The 17,624-nt window shown below is 35.2% G+C and overlaps 1 protein-coding gene across 1 annotated transcript; it reads left to right on the top strand.

Moving 5' to 3' along the window:
* The first annotated feature begins 11,429 nt into the window (after positions 1-11,429).
* Positions 11,430-14,227, top strand: LOC122063167. Its single transcript, XM_042626868.1, has 2 exons — positions 11,430-11,722; positions 12,015-14,227. The coding sequence occupies exon 2, from the start codon at positions 12,058-12,060 to the stop codon at positions 13,714-13,716; it is 1,659 nt and encodes a 552-aa protein (XP_042482802.1). The 5' UTR covers positions 11,430-11,722; positions 12,015-12,057; the 3' UTR covers positions 13,717-14,227.
* Positions 14,228-17,624: the final 3,397 nt, after the last annotated feature.

The following is a 17,624-nucleotide window of genomic DNA, read 5'->3' as shown; positions in this document are numbered from 1 at the left end:
ATTAGTTCCAATCCGAGACATAAACAGGAAGGCAATTTCTAAAGGACCCAATGGTTTATTAAGTTACAATGCTTTCTTATATATATTGCTTGTTCTGATGTCTTGTCCACCTTGAATTTTAGGTTGACAAATTAACTCCCAAGATTTCAAATTTAATTTGTCACTTTCTTATATGGGAAACAAAAGGTAAGGAATATGGTAAGCATGGAGCTTAAGTTTCATTCATAAATACTTTTCTTCCCTTTCTATATGATTTACATACAGTAGTCTTGATAGCTTAGATCTCACATGACTAGCTAGAGCAATTCCTACTGGTTTATCCCACTCTTAGACAAATTGAAATCCTCATTTGTATGACAAAACAAGAAAGTATCATCAGAAAACAGGAGGTGAGTAAGCTTTGGTGTTGATAAAGCTACTTTGATTCTTTTTAACATGTACCAATTACTTGTGGCCGAAGTAGATTTCTAAGAATTTCAACATTAATAACCAAGTAAGGATTCAATGAGTAGCATTGTCTTGTTCCTCTACAGAGTTCGATCGCCTCAAAAACACTCTCTTATATTTTAAGGGGCATTCTTGGTTCAACTGTAAGGTATATGAATATTGTGACTTGGTGGTTAAGCAGTTGAAACAGCCTCTCGACAGTCTCGGGGTAAATGTACTTAGTTCTCACCCCCCATACCTAGCATACATGTGGGAGCCTCGTCCACTGGATACATCTTTTTTTTTTTTTTTTTTTTTTTTTTTTTTTAAGAATATGATGACCTCAAAATAGAGATCAAGTCACAGAACTGAAACCCAAAACCTAAAAAAATAAAATAAAATAAACTTCAAGCTAAAAGGGAGAGGTAAGGAAGGGGTATCCTTCCTCCCTCTTCTTCCTAGTTTGGTAACAGAATACTTCATGAGCAACAATAATATTGTTAGAAATTTGCTGGCTTTTAACAAATACTTTAAAAAAAAAATTGTCTAAATGTGATTATAGTCTATTAGCTAAGTTTTTAACTATTATTATATAAGTCACATTGCAAAGTATGATTCAGGACAAAGGGAGTTGTTGATGGATGACAAAACCCTTTCTAAGTTTCTATGATAGAAAAACGTAGGTAAGCTATCACAACCAGGTGCTTTAAAAAGGACTTAGGTTGAAGACCACCTCTCTAATATCCATCATGAGATGGTCTAAATGTTAGTGTATCGTTATCTTGTAGTTTATAAGGTCTTTCAGTCACTAGTCTACCATCTGCAACTCTGCATCCTTGATGCCTATAATTAACCTATTATTATTAGAGATTAGATTTTTCTACTAAGAAATCTTGAGTTTGTATCTCATTGATGAATGTATTGAGATTTGGATTTCTGCACGAATTAAAAATTTTAGGGTTTTTCAAATGTCAACTCCACCCCAAGCCTAAGGGTGATAGTCAGTTCGGTTCAAAGAATATAGGGTAAAAATAAAAAATCGAATCATTTTGAATTATCTCAAATTGAAACCAATTAGGCACCGTTTGATAACGTATCTGTTGTTTCTAGACAAACATTTCTGCTGTTTCTGTGTCTAGAAACAACAGAAATGGCTTTTCACATTTCCAAAAACAAAAATGGATTTTTTGGTGTTTGATAAACTTGTTTCTCGAAACATTTTTTGCAGACATAATACCACTAAAAACCCCAATAGTATCATCGAATGCCCAAAGTGAGAAAGGGTTCGGTTACCTCTTTTTAGGTTTAAATAGTTGAAAGATTTATCGGGGCACAATAACCTTTTTTTTTCCTCTCAAATTTATTTATAGAAACAACGAAACAAGTTTATTCAAAGTCGTTTATAGAATTGTAAATAAGCATAAATTTTCATTTATGTTTCTAGAAACGGGTGAAATAGAACAACTTTATCAAATGCTTTTTAGGTTGTTTCTCCATTTCTAGAAACAAAAAAACACAAAAATGGTAAAAACAGAACATTGTCAAATGGATTAATAAACAGTTTTTGTTAAATGGTTATTGTTTTTGTTTTGATTTTATTGTCGGTTCGAGTTGGTGGTTAAAATTGAGAACGAACCTATATTTTAAGCCCATTCCAGTATTGTTGGGCTTGACCATGACATCTAAGCTCAAACTTTGACCTAAAAAAAAAATAAAAAAAATTTAAGGTAATTTACATGGTTGAAATCAACTACAAATATTTAAGGAGTGTATATAGAATGTCAGGAGTAATCAGTTTTTTTATTTTTTCAGTTTAGTATGATAGTCGATTCAATAGAATAATAGATCTGATTGCTTTTGGGTTCGGTTACCTCTTTTTAGGTTTAAATAGTTGAAAGATTTATCGGGGCACAATAACCTTTTTTTTTCCTCTCAAATTTATTTATAGAAACGACGAAACAAGTTTATTCAAAGTCGTTTATAAAATTGTAAATAAGCATAAATTTTCATTTATGTTTCTAGAAACGGGTGAAATAGAACAACTTTATCAAATGCTTTTTAGGTTGTTTCTCCATTTCTAGAAACAAAAAAACACAAAAATGGTAAAAACAGAACATTGTCAAATGGATTAATAAACAGTTTTTGTTAAATGGTTATTGTTTTTGTTTTGATTTTATTGTCGGTTCGAGTTGATGGTTAAAATTGAGAACGAACCTATATTTTAAGCCCATTCCAGTATTGTTGGGCTTGACCATGACATCTAAGCTCAAACTTTGACCTAAAAAAAAAATAAAAAAAATTTAAGGTAATTTACATGGTTGAAATCAACTACAAATATTTAAGGAGTGTATATAGAATGTCAGGAGTAATCAGTTTTTTTATTTTTTCAGTTTAGTATGATAGTCGATTCAATAGAATAATAGATCTGATTGCTTTTGATCGGTTCAAAGTCGACAGTTTAAACGATTTCACTTCTTAATACCAAATATCGAATCAATTAATAAATAATTTATCGATTTGATTCAATTTGGATAAATAATTTCATTTTACAATTCACACCCTTACATTTTTTATTTAAAAAGATAAATACCACCCTTTTCCTTTTTTTTTTTTTTTTTAAGGAACACTTTGCTACACCATATTACTTCTAAATAAACATGCAATTTTGGTGATGCATGAAAGGTTGACTTGTAGGCTAAAAACCTAGAATGCCATGACATTAAAAAAAAAAAAAATCCTAATATCCAATTTAATATGTAACCATACGGATCTTATCTATTATGTTAACTATCTCAAGAATCAGAATAAAGAAATTATTCCAATCATGTATTCCTTTTTGTTAAACCTTAAGGTAGGGAATCTATTCGTGTATATGTTTCAACTCTTTAAACATGTAACATGTTGTTAGTTAAACTTAAAATGGAAATTAAAATATCTTGGCATACCTTTGACTTAATAAAATTCAAATTCAAATTTTTTTTTTTGTTAACCAAGGTATCCAGGTCAGTTTACACACACCTCGACTAATCCTCGGGGAGACTAACGCAGCAACCCATTGCCACGGTAAAATTGAAGAATATAATTAAACCATGACTTGAACTAAACAATTTTCAAGTCATAGCAGGCAGAATCTCAAACTGAAACTCATGTCAACTATTTCTCACATTGAAGTTTGAACATTTTAGCCCAACCACAATGGGATTGAACCATGTAGATCAAAGCATACATGGATTAGGGCCAGATTTTTTTTTTTTTTAATGAAAAAAAATTATTTGTTAAATAAAACCAACTAAACTCTCAGTTCCAAGGTATAAGTGATTCTCAACCCTCATTTTACATGGCCACTTATAAGCAATCAAAAGATTTCATTAGTCCAGACGTTTTCGACAATAAAGAAAAGTTTTCCCACGGCCAGCCTCTACTATTCCCATGCATAAGAAAATTAGAAACCTCTTGAGTTTCCATCCATACTTCTAGTTGAGACCACCCCTATTCCTTTTTTTTGCAAACTCTGATACAATCCCCATAGCTCTAACTCTTGGGAATTATGATTAATACATGTTGCCACAATATTGGAATTAAAAAAAAAAATCCAGCATATCCTATGTTGGGTCAAAGTTGCCGTCATACAATATAATTCTAGAGGTGATCTCCTCTGATGGCTTTCGGTATTCAGTAGACAACAACTCCCCTCAATGAGTAAACACAAGTGAGGAAATGAGAAAGATCCGATTTAGGTAAGAGAAGCTGAAGATCATTAGCTCAATGGGATATAATAGATAACTATCTAATGGATTATGACCTGTTAAAAAACAACCTCATTACGACATCTCCGTAAAAAGTAAAAAGATATTGTTAAGATCAAGATACGACCAATTGTGTCAATAAAATGTGTCAATTCACTTTCAAATTGTTCCTACGAAAACAGCAAAGAGGGTCAAGTGATTCAAAAGTCAATAATTTATCTTTCACTGGTAAAATACTGACCAATTTACCTTTTATAAGAACATTCTAAATTTTGGATAAAGGATGAAAGCATCCTAGACCCATGTATGGTCACCAATCCATTCTTCTCCTTGATCAACCATTAACAACTTTAGTTGAGAAACTCTATTTGGGGAGAAAGGGCATAATCATTTGTCCTCCATTTGAAGCTTAATTTAATTTTAAGATTGTTTCAACCACTGACCTAGGAAAGAGGATTTGTATCAAATTACCATTTCAATTTCTATACACAATTAAATCTTTGACTTTGACAAATAAAGAGTTAGCATACTATGGCTAAGGAACACTAAACTCCTGTTAGTGTAGGAATCCATTGGTCCTTCCAAATGAATGTTTCTTTTTATGTTCCAATTTTTTACCAAGCCAATTTCCTTATTAGAGGAATCATCTTACAAATGCTTTTTCAAAACAATGACTCACTATTTCTCACACCATCTTGTTTCATCAATCCTATGAGACATTTCACTAGGCACATCTTGGTACGAGCCATAAACTCGGATGTCCTAAGTTCAACTCTCACTAGGTACACTTTGGGCCACTCATACGAGAGTGTTTAGTGATCTTCACTGCTTTCAGTGAAAGTTAAATGATTCTCATTCAACCACAGAATGGTCCGATCCATGTGGTTGTGGGATCAGTATGGACTCACGGAACCAGTTAGGCCGAAGGCCTGGATACCCGTCGTTAGCCAAAAAAAAAAAATTCTATGAAACTCTTGGTTTAACCTTCTAGGCTGGTGTGAAAAATCATTAGCATCCCCATCCTCAATTGCATGTGTTCCTCTCAAATTTTTTTCTTTTATAATCTACAAAAGATGATCCTATGTTGGATGTGTATTCATCTGTGGGTTGCCAAAGATAGTTAGGGTTAATTGAGGATTGTGTAGATAAGCAAAGGGTCCTAGATTCGGTTTCCCATCTATACATCTACGATTTAAGTGGAGACTGTGGCGGTGGGTTGCTACGCTAGTCTGCTGAGGCACATCCCCAAACAACTCTTGCTTTTTTTTTTTTTCTCATGTTTTGGGTACTTTTGTTTATGAGGCTCATTCTTTGATAACATTTGCTTCTCATGTTTGGTGGCTTTGCTCAGCCCCATCTCTTGTGTTAGGGTTAAAGAACACTACCCGATAGTGTTCCCTACGCCCACACTCATGGAGAAATGCAACCGGGTTCCACTTCCCCGTGTATGTGGGCATATGAAACACTATCGGATAGCATTCTTTTTTCCTTTCTTCTAATAATATTTTTAGTTGTTGACATCAAAAATAAAAAATAAAGATTCCATATATAGATATGATTCACTCTTTTGTCCTTATTTGATGAACATGTCTTTCAGCGGTGATACAATGTGTGCTTTACACTAATGTTGGACAATTCAGAAGTAAAGCTTCGAATCCATTAAATATATCTAACAACACACCTTTCATAGTATACCATGCTCTTTGCTAGAGCAGGAATCTCGATCTCTTCTTTGTTTCATTATATTTGGGGTTGAATTTTTTTTTTTTTTTTTTTTAGAAAAACACAATTTTTAGGATCATAAATTAAAAATAAAAAATAAAAAAATTGGAGGTCTTAGGCCCTCTTTGGTATCATTTTTCTTTTTTATTTTTATCGATTTAACAAAAATCATTAATGAAAACCATTTTTTATCAAAACATAAGAATGTTTTGGTAACTACTTGACAAAAATGATTTTTTGTGAGAAAATGTTTGGTATCTCTATGTGCAAAATAGTTTTTTAAAGAAATGGGTGAAGAGATTCCCTTCATCTATCTTTCTTATAACTCTCTTTCTCCACTTTGGATCGAAGAAGAGGGGGCAAGGGGTTTGAATTTCTAATTACAAAGTAAATAACTACTTTACCCCTCCATATTGAACCTTTAAGCACATGCTCATTAAAGTCTAGCGTAAAGATAACTGAAAATCATTTTTGACCAAAACACATAAATGACTCTTTATCTCTTTTTAGTTTTTGTGTTTTACCAATTTTTTTTAAATATAAATAAGCTCCCATAAATGATAACAAATGCAGCCAAAACCATTTTTGTGAACAAAAATAAAAAAGAAAAATGATACCAAAGAGGGCCTTAGAGTATTAAGTATGGACTCACTACACACATGTTTTGCAATGCCAAACCGCCTACCATTTTGTATATTTCATATAATATTGGAGGCTGGAGTCCATCAACCTAAATTGTATTTCACGAAACATCTAATAGTCTTAATTATATTATGTGTTGAAAAACACAATAATAATTGAGGTCATTTTACACAATATTAAATAGGATGGTCACACCAATATAAGAAGATACAGTGTATTTGGTAATAAATATTGAGCACAAAAGTTTTAGTCTAATCCTATTTTTTTATGTGCTAATTAAGTATAATAAAGTGGGGGTTGGTTTACAAATTATTGAATGGGATAATATCTAGAATTTGATACAGCTGAATATCTAATGTGAGAAGATACACAGGATTTGATAATATTTTATTAAATAATAACCTCCATTTTTCATTCTAATTATTATTATTATTATTATTATTATTTTGTGTGAGTGTATGTATTAATTAGACTTGTCACAAATTCTTGACCTAAGTTTGTACAGGATCTTCACAAATTTGGGGCAATTTTAAAAGCACTGCCCCTAATCCTGAATTTGGGGTGATCTAAGATAGTTCCAATATGAGAGTGGTCCCCCTTAGTGTTGTTCTTTTTCAGAAGGGAGTGTTTACTATTTAATTGCAAAAATTCACACAAAAGAGAGAGCGAGAGAGAGAGAGAGAGAGAGAGAGATGACGATCTTTTAGAGGGCGGATCATAGTGCAATGGTAATGTTGTTCTATTACAATTTTGTGGTCATGGATTCGTGCTTAATGCATTGGATATGCCATGAGATGATGTCTTAATTTGTTGACTGTAAGAGAAACTTTCTACACATTAATAAATGACATTTTTTTTTTTAAAGCGTCAAAATTTTTTGTATTAAAGAATAAACAAAATAATATGATTTAAACAAATCCATAACTACCTTAATTCACTTTCCAACCACTTACAAAACCCTAAAATAGTATTAATACAATAAATAACATAAGGATACTTAAATGTAGAGACGTGGGCTACACATATGAGACTTTAATTTTGTAAACAAGTAGATCCCAAAGTCTATTGCACACATGTCAAATTTCAATTCAAATGAAATCACTAAATGACAAAATAAAGCATTTAAAAATTTGAAACTATAGAAAGAAAAGGTATATAAAAAGGGAGAAATCTACACATTATCTGCATTAATTGACATCTACCACGCCAAGCCAATGGGCATGCGAGAGAGTGCCATGATTCATATACAAATATAAGGCCCCACATAGTCAAGTGAGAGAGAGACTGAAAGAGTGAATGTGAGAGGGCATATACTATCCAAAATGCATACATCATTTTTTATTATCATCAAATTTGAGATCATTGGGAATAAAAATCAAATTCACTTGGTGAAGGACTTTCTTTGTTATTTCTTCATCAAACGAAGTGGTCACCATTGTTGTATGACCTTTACAGATCGAAGTAGTTACAGTACAAAGACTTCAATGTAGTTGTACGCATTTAGTGTGCAATTTATTTTTTCTATTGAATGTAATGTGGACTCAAATCTTTTGTGGTGACCAGTGAATGGTGAGCGGTGAATGATAGTGAAGATCTAATGATTGAAAGGCCCTGACATGCACCCTAGCCAATAAATCCTGGATCACCACCAATCACTGCCTCCTCGTAGAGGTTTTTTGTGCATGTAATGTTATCAAGCCAACCACACAAGATCAAAGTGGATAAGTTACAATTTACCATCTCAGTTCTTCACTACACCAATATGAGACATCTATCCCACAACTCTCCCACCCCATTCTTTCCACTATCCAAACTAATGGTGTCAATTGGATGGTTTCTGGCATTTGGGACATGTTTATATTGGTATTGGTACCAAAGGTGCTAGGCCTAATACCGTCACGTGTAATTAACAAGATCAAATCTAGGTTCCATATTTGACTTATAATGAGATAGGATCATACCGGTTCCTAAACAGTTCTAGGCACTATGGAATATGAATAATAACTTCAATGTTTTCATAGCAATATGGTTTCATTATCAATATGTGGATCTTTTCATTGTAATGAGATTTAAGAATTCATTTACTTTGGATAACAAATTAGAATAGAAAACCATGACAAATTTTATGGTTTTACTTCTTTGTACTCTTCAAGATTACATATAAGCTACTCAACGTAATAACTAAGAATCAATGATGACCAACTAAACAAATCCTGACAAAATTTTAGTGTCATCACCAAATAAGTCTATAGTAGCAGAACTAAAGGTTTATAACTGAAACCTTCATAAGAGAAAAGACCACCCTAATACATCAAATTATAGTCATAAACTTGAATTAAAGAACATGAAGTATACCCCTTTGAAATGGTACCGGCAATTTCAATTCCGTTCGGTATTTAATTAGTATTTTGGTACTGATACCATCAAGAATCCCGCCCCAAAATTGTCTCGTTCCATTTATTATTTGATACCAAAATCAGATTCTAATATATCCTATTTCTCAATGAGATGATCAAATACTGAGTTTTAGCGGGACGTTTCTAAGACGATTCCAATGTTAATCCAAACGGGACTAAGGGCTTGTTATGTGATTACATCAACAAGGGTCCCTATGTAATTACATCAATTGCCTTATATAGATTACTTAAAATGAAATAATTTGTATATTTCTTTTACCTAGTCAATAGAATTGCTCGGATTGGTCGGCCGTAGTCAAACGCGGTGATTCAATGATTACCATTATATATATATTTTTTTGTAACAATGATAATCATTACTTAAAATAGCATTACATGGGAAGAAGTGATCTTAGCGGTGGGATGGAATAACATGGATTTCTCCAGGAGCGTAAAAGAAACTTACTTTCCTTACAAAATTATCCTCTACAACGAGTGCAGTCGTACTGTGAATATCAAATAGTTGAAATAATTTTAGAGCATGTGCCCAAATGGTCTTGGCCATTTGATGTTTATTACATCGCTGCACTCACTATAGAGGATAATCGTCCACGTTACTATCCTCTCCCCCACTAAAAACACTTACGTTTAACCAAAAAAAACAAAAATTACCAGTTAATGCCACTCCACTAATCAGACTTAACCCTAATCTGATTCGAAACCTAACACGTCATTAAGCTTCAAAGGCTTTTTTTTTTCCAGCATCTAGGTGTTAGAATTAATTCTCGTTTATCTACTTCAGCTAACCAATAATATTCGATGCAGTGTAGCCCCTACATCCAGTTGTAGAGTAACATTGTGCAAAAAATCAAGTTGAAATCTCTTAATGCTTTCTTGTGTATTTTCATTTGCTCTATACTGATGCACGCCACACTGCTTTTTAGGAATCCTCTCCCATTTCATTCAAGGAAAAAAACTCTGTCGGAATGCTTGCGCCTAAAGAGTGTGGGGTGAAAAAACCATCCCGCCCCACAATGAAACACTCTATTTCCACCCTTAGTGAAATGCTCCATCTCCGCTATTGTTGATGCTTTTATGTTCATTACCATTGACCTCCACTCAATGCTTTCGAAAAAAAAAGCTCTTTCTCTTTTCATTTATTACGTGTAATGGACTAGGGGTGTCAATCGGTTCTGGTCAGGCAGGTCTCGATCGGGCCTAGCGATGTGAAATCCTTGCACCGTGAACACCCGATTACTTAAATGGACCTAGATTTGGGGGGCATGGTACGGTTTGTAATCCGGTCAATCGGTGTCGGGCTTCAATCGGGCCACCTTAAATGGGCCTTATACGGGCCTTAAACGGGCTATGAACCTATTTAATTCTAAACGGGTTCTAAACATGCCTACCCTAAAATCCATTTTTAAAGGGATAAAACTATTGACTTTAAAATTACTAGAGGATAACATTCACAATTCCGGAACTAAGGGAATCATGTCTTTAACAATTGGACAATTGATAACAATTGAATGTCCCATTTAGCAAGATCCAAGGGAATCATGTCATTAAAATGTAATCTAAGTTTTCAGAATTATACTCTTTTTAATAATTGAATGTCCCATTTAGAATGTGGATATTTTTGTCCTATATATTCTTCACTCATATTTTGTAGTATTAGTGGTAAAATAGGTATTTAGGCACTTTTTAAGGGGGTCGGGCAGATCGGGTTAAATGAGTTGGTTCTAGTTGGCTTCTTAAGTGAGTCGGGTCGGTCGGGCGCCCCACGGGCTAGTGGCTTACACCGTGAACGCCCGTTTAATAAATGGGCTTGGCTGAAGCCCGACATGTTTATTAAACGGACTAGTACAGGTCAGGTCTTAAACGAGTCAGGCACGGTCGGGCCTACCGGTGCGGACCCAAGATTGTCACCCCTATAATGGATACTCAATTGCAAATCTTTTCGATGAATCTTTATCAAAATAAAAAAAATCCTTTTGATTAATTGAAGCCATGCTTATCTTTCTCTCTCTTTCTCTTTTCAATCCGAAACTGGACCCATCAGGGTTTAAGATAATAGAATCAATCTTAGTATTAGACAAAACCAATACCAATCTAAATCCAAAGCAATTGGACAGAAATATGTCTGATTTTCATTAAAGAAAACAAATTCGGTCTACCTTTTATTACTCTTTGTTCGCATTGATTCAATGATACAATATTGGCCAAGAATCAGATCGAAAAAGATCGACAGCTCGACCCTAATCCGACCCAATCCGATTCCTCAAACCATCCGACCCATACCACTTTTCCATTTATTACGTATTATAATCCTAAAAGTTCCCTTCCTTTTCACACCGTGATATGCGGATTGTCGAAAGTACAAAGCCGCAAACCCTTCTCATGGACCACAAACCCGAATCGGCAATCCCCCGTTACTTACCAGTAACTGTAAACCACCACCTTAAAGGCTTAAACAAACAAACCCAGCTGTATTACTTGTTTCCTTCCTCCACAGCGTTCGCCGGCAAAGGCAATACTCATATAAATATATATATATATATATATATATTTTTTTTTTCCCTCACTCTTTATCTTTTTTTCTTTTTCTTTTGTAGTTCTGCAGAGACGACCTCACAGTAAGCCATTGTAGCTTCGCAGCTGTTTTCAAAAGAAAAAGCCACCCCACTTTCTCTACCACCGTTCTTTCCTTTCTACTGCTCCATTTTTCGAATCTCTTTCCCACGAGGACGAGGGATTTCGTACTTCATTCATTTTTCTGCTAAGATTTCGGTAAGTTCTAAGCTTTTCTTCTCTGATTTTTTAGTAGTTTTGATTGATTTTACTAGCATTACTGGTTTTTAGTCTAAGATGGAGTGTGAGCTTCTTCTACCTGGAAGATTTGAATCTTGAGATTTATTTGGGGAATTGAGGTTTGGTCAACTTTAATTCTCTTTCTTGTTTCAAATTTTGGATCAGTTGTTTCATATTAGGAGTAGCTATTAGATCAGGAAGGCGGTGACTTGATTGCTTAATTGCTGAGATTTCTGTTTGATTGTTTCTTAATGTTTTTGTTTTGATGTAGAAATTGTGAGATCTGCTAGTCTTTATTCTTTGGTTGAATCGAGATGTCGACAGAGTCGTGGTTTAGTAGTTTATGGAAGCATTCATGGAGACATAACCATGAACATGAAAAGGTTACTATTGGTGTGTTGGCATTTGAAGTTGCAACTTTGATGTCAAAGGTGGTTCATTTATGGCAATGTCTGTGCGATAAGCAAGTTGTTAGGTTGAGGGAAGAGATCATGAATTCGGATGGTATCAGGAGGCTTGTATCTGATAACGATGAATTCCTTGTGGATTTGGTCTATGCAGAAATGGTTGAAAACTTGGGGTTTGTAGTGAAATCCGTGGCTAGGCTAGGGAAGAAGTGCTCGGACCTTGTACTGCAACGGTTTGAGAATGAGTTTGATGAACTTGTCATGACTGATGAGGGTGTACATGGCTGGGAATTCACCTGGAAGAAGATGGAAATGAAAGTTAAAAAGATGGAGAGATTCTTTGCCATTAGCACGAACTTGCATCAAGAGCTGGAAGTTCTTGCCGAAATGGAACAGACTCTGAGGAGAATGCAGGCAAGTAATGATGACCCAAATCGGTCAAGCTTACTTGAGTTCCATCAGAAGGTTATGTGGCAGCGGCAGGAGGTTAAGTATCTCCGAGAGATCTCCCTATGGAACAGGACTTATGATTACACATTCCGCCTCCTTGGCAGGTCTCTGTTCACAATATTCAGGCGGATCAAATATGTGTTTGGAATCAATGAGAAGGAAGCTGTGGATGGACTCTATAATTCACCAGTTTTTAGTACATATTATCTGTGTCGTAGTAACTCCGTTGCTGGACTGATTCAGCCATCAGTTCATCCATGTGAGAAAACCGAAGCAATGTTCTCTTCAGATCCTCTAGTTAAGCCAATTTCAAAATCAGGGCCTATTCTTGGCACACCGAAAACTAGCTGCAGGCATCAGCATACTCGTGGGAATGTGTCTACTCCTGCCCATGGGAAGAAATCACGTTCAAAAGCGAAGCGGTTGACTTCTGTAGGCCCTTTCAAAGGATGCGTGATGGGTGAAGACGACAATCCGATATTGCAAAGCCACGCGCCTGTAAGTCATGGCTTTCGGAAGTCCAATGTTGTTTATTCTGGAATTCTCAATGGAATAGAAGATGCTAATGCAGAACTGCTTACGCACAGCAGCATAGACCATACTAATCTCTCTCTGTTCAGTTCTAAGCACAGATTGCTGAATGCTCCTCCATCAACTCTTGGTGGTGCTGCTTTAGCACTCCATTATGCGAACGTGATTATTGTAATAGAGAAGCTAGTGACATATCCTGACCTGATTGGTCCTGATTCAAGACATGACCTGTACAATATGTTGCCCACAAGTGTAAGAACGGCACTAAGGGCTAGGCTAAAGTCATATACCAAGAACTTGGCTTCATCCTTTTGTGATGCTGTTCTTGGAGCGGAATGGGATGACGCTTTGGCAAGGATACTAGAATGGTTGGCTCCACTTGCTCATAACATGATAAGGTGGCATTCTGAGCGGAATTTTGAGCAGCAGAACTTTGTCTTCAGAACAAATGTGCTCCTGGTACAGACTCTGTACTTTGCTAATCAGGCGAAGACAGAAGCTGCAATAACGGAGCTTCTTGTGGGTCTCAATTACATTTGGAGATTTAGGAGACACCTTAACACAAAAGCTTTACGGGAGTGCTAGCAGCAGAAATTTGGATGGTTATTTGGATACGATGGGCTAATTTTTTTCCATCCATGGTCAAATCTCCTAAAGATTTCCTGGAAGTGTCGTAAAATGAATGGTTGATCATGTTCAAGAGATCCAGGTTAATAAAGGTTTGACCAAGCATAGTTTGATGCTGAAGCACATGATTTTATTCATAGATTCAGTGTGGTGGAAACTGGTTATCTTCTAAGATGGGTGAGTGGCATGGATTTTAATTCTTTTGAATGGCTTTCGTACCGAATGAACATTGTTCCAGAAGTTAAAAGGTACAGTTTCAGCATCTGAGCCTTTTGTTTTCCCTCTTCTGAGATGAAATGCAAACCTTGCCTCTTGGGCCTTTGAAATTGGCAAGCACAGCCAGCATCTCATACGTCATATTTCAACATTGTACCATTACGACTCCATGGTCTCCCAAGAATTGTATACTGATAGCAACATTCAGTGGAATCTGTAAATTTTACTATATAGAAATCTTATTCTATCTCAATCTCCTCACCCAAAAACACTTATTTTCCTTGAACTGAAAACAGAATATGGCACTATTGACATAATTTTTCTTTGTTACTTTCTATTTGAGTGTACTGCTAACAATTTTCTGCTGAATGCTAACTAAACTTGATGTTTTATGTTGGTTTAATGGATGTCATAGTTCATTATATTTCCTGAATACATTATGTGACACCCTTTAAGTGTTGGTTTTGGTTGCAGCTAGTCATGAAACATGACTTTCCCAAAAAAAAAAAAAAAAAAAATTCATGAAACATGATAGAGTTCATGATTTGCATCATTTAACTGGAGACTTATCCGAATTCTCATGGTATCACCATTAACGTGCATTATGATTTGTATAAACACGATCTGCTAGCAACATAGTAGTCAAGGTGTCGCCTAGGTGTCTAGGCTCTTTCTTGGGTTCAAGGTGACAACACGCCTTCTTGGATCTTGTTGATATATATTTATTGCTTTGTTTTTCGATTATGATTTTTCTTATATTATATTCTATATGCTCTGATTTCAATACCTTCGTGGTTTTAGTAAACTTTCTAAAATTTGCAGGGGGAGGAGGGGGGGGGGGAACCATTTGAAGTTTGGAGAAGTTAAGATGCATGACTATAATTTGGGATTTTGACTTTTAGGTTAGCAACCTTTCTTTTTCCTCCATAAAGACTTCCTTGTTTTTTTCCTTTGAGCTCTTTTGCATAGCATTGAACAGGTGAGACAAATAAATAGATAAAAGAAAAGAGAAAGATATCTTCTTTCTTTTTCTCCCTGACTTTCTGCCTAATTTTTGAAAGAATTTAAACTTTCTGCTGGTTTTATATAGAAAGTATTGGTGGTCTGTAGTGAGAACTTAACCTCATATGGTAAGAAAATGACTTTCTTTGGGAAATCAACTCACTTTCTGACACTGTTTTTTTCTTGACAATCAGTGGTCCTAATTATCATCTAGATCTTTAGGCTATTGGTGGATTTAAACTTTAATTATGTGGTTTTTGTTGGGGTTTAGGTAATTTTTTTTCAAAATTGGATTTTATTCTAATTCTGTATGTTCTTTACTCCTCTTAAAATATTTTAAATAATGATATAAATGCATGTGTAATCCATGAATGTGGTATGTTTTACTTTATTGTGGGTTGTTTACTTCTTTAAGATCAATTGTTTTCCTTGCTTGGTGTTGCTTTTATTGCTTGGTATCGCTTACTAAAATAATAGGTAAAGATTTATTGCTATTTTATTTTGTAGTAAATTTGTGACTCCTGTTAATAGATTTAATGACTAGATACATTTGATTTGTCAAAGCCATGGATATGTCACCTGGTTTAGTATGAAGTGTACAAAAGATCTTATTGTTTTTTGCAAGGGATGCATGACAATATTTTAGCTTATCGTTCTCGTATATGGTTGGCGTGACTCTTCTTTTTTTAGTTAGGCCCCATGGAGAGTTGAACTCATGACCTCATAGCTGTGGAGCATGGCCCTTGCCAACTGAGCTACCCTCTTGGGGTTGGCTTTACTCTTGTTAATGTGTATTTATTCTTCTGTTTGATCTTTGTTTTTTATAATTAAAAATTTATTCTTTTGATAGGCTGTAAATTTATTACTTAGTATTTTCTTTTATTTTCCTTTTCTTCTAGGTGAATTTTTTTTTGTTGGCGACCCACAATGGCAACCCACTAGCAAAATCAGTGGGTGGGTGCACCATGTTCTACCACGTGGAAGAGTGATGTGGCAAATCTAATCGTTGTATCTCTGCAAATAGAGTTGTCCCTATGAACCCCATTCGCTCCCATCCTTCCCAATACTGTGCAGCCTCTGCCTCTCTCTCTCTCTCTCTCTCTCTCTCTCTCACCCCTCCTTCCCTCCCTCTCATTGTGTTCAAAAGGGGAATTATTGTTGTCCTTCATCTTAGTTTTGCATGGTAGATAAGAAACAATATGGTTGTTTAGCAGAAAAGGATCCTCTGGGTACTCAACTTCTGCAGCAGAGTAAGTTACAGTGAATAGAAAGAACTGGTTCTCATGGCCATTGTTACCACTAATATGTTATTTAGATTTCCCTTTGTTTTCCTTTTTATTTTTCCTCCCCCCCCCCCCAACATTTTTTATTTCCTCCTTTCGGTGGAATTTTTATTCACTGTTGATCTGGGTATACAAAAATACAAGTAAATGGCTTCTTGGGTTTGCTGAAAGCATCTCTTTTCTTGTTGCGGTGATTAGATGCAATTGGTTAGGCAGGGATTTTTGTTGGATTTCTTTTGGCAGGGGAAGAAAAATCTGATGGACACATGGAAGATAGACATCTGTTCCCTGTCTCACCCTTCCCCGAAACACAGATACACCATATACCTGGTAAAAAGAAAGAAAAAAAATATGAGTTCCAATTTGGGATTATTAGTTGGTATTGGATAATAAGGATTGTCAAAATTATAATTCAATTGATGTGGGTATAGGAGAACTTTATTTTCATGGTTAATGAATGCCTATTTGTTTTAGTCTGTTAGACTGTTGGTTGACTGAGATGTTGTTTTGGAAACAATTTTTTTCCTTCTTTGACATGCTGAATCGTTTCATTTTTGGAGTGTTTCTGGAAGGGCAGGATATAAAAATTCTAAAATGATATATTGATCCATCATTTTCTGTGTATTATGTAAAACATATGTGATGTAGGTGCCCTGTCTATGAAACTGAACTTCAACCTGAATGGTCAAACCCAATCTCCCTTTGAGTTATTGTCTGAATAGGGTTGAGTAGGATTTGTTCTCCATTTAAACTGCCCATTGCTATCTACTGTTCTGTTGAAAGAATAAGATCCTTAGCCCTTACAGAAACCTTGTTAGTTATTTGGATGATTAGGAGAAGCAAGCGCATTTACAGGTGATTGCAGAGAGCATCCATTAGAGTTCATGAATTTGATAATATTCTTAGCAGGTCTCTTCTAGAGACTTAAAATTTGAGCATAAATTCTTACCAAGCACCAAACATTACCATTTTTTGGGTTGAAGTTTTACAATAGGACACTGCAGGGTTTTTCTAGAACCCTTAGAATGCTACCCTTGAATATTCCATGAAAGTATCATCATGGAGCACCACATAGAAAGGTATACATCCAACAAAGAAGAAAACAAGAACAGTAAACACAAAAGCAAGCCAATGCAAACAATCGCCAGTGAAAAATAATGGCAGTGACAGTAAATGGTTATTTCAATAATTTTTGAAAGACTGAAGCCAACAATGCCAAACTCTCCAAGAAGAGAAGAACAATCTGACGCAGTAGGCATCCTAGGCCCCACGGAAGATCCATCAGGTTGGGAAATCTCTCTCTCTCTCTCTCTCTCTCTCTGGCCAGATTCAGGTGTTGATATATCATTTTTTTTCTTTTTCAAA

Source organism: Macadamia integrifolia, unplaced genomic scaffold (genome assembly GCF_013358625.1).
Source record: "Macadamia integrifolia cultivar HAES 741 unplaced genomic scaffold, SCU_Mint_v3 scaffold1224, whole genome shotgun sequence".
Lineage (NCBI taxonomy): Eukaryota > Viridiplantae > Streptophyta > Magnoliopsida > Proteales > Proteaceae > Macadamia > Macadamia integrifolia.
The sequence above is the reverse complement of the archived record's forward strand: the minus strand, read 5'-3'. Positions and strand labels throughout refer to the sequence as shown.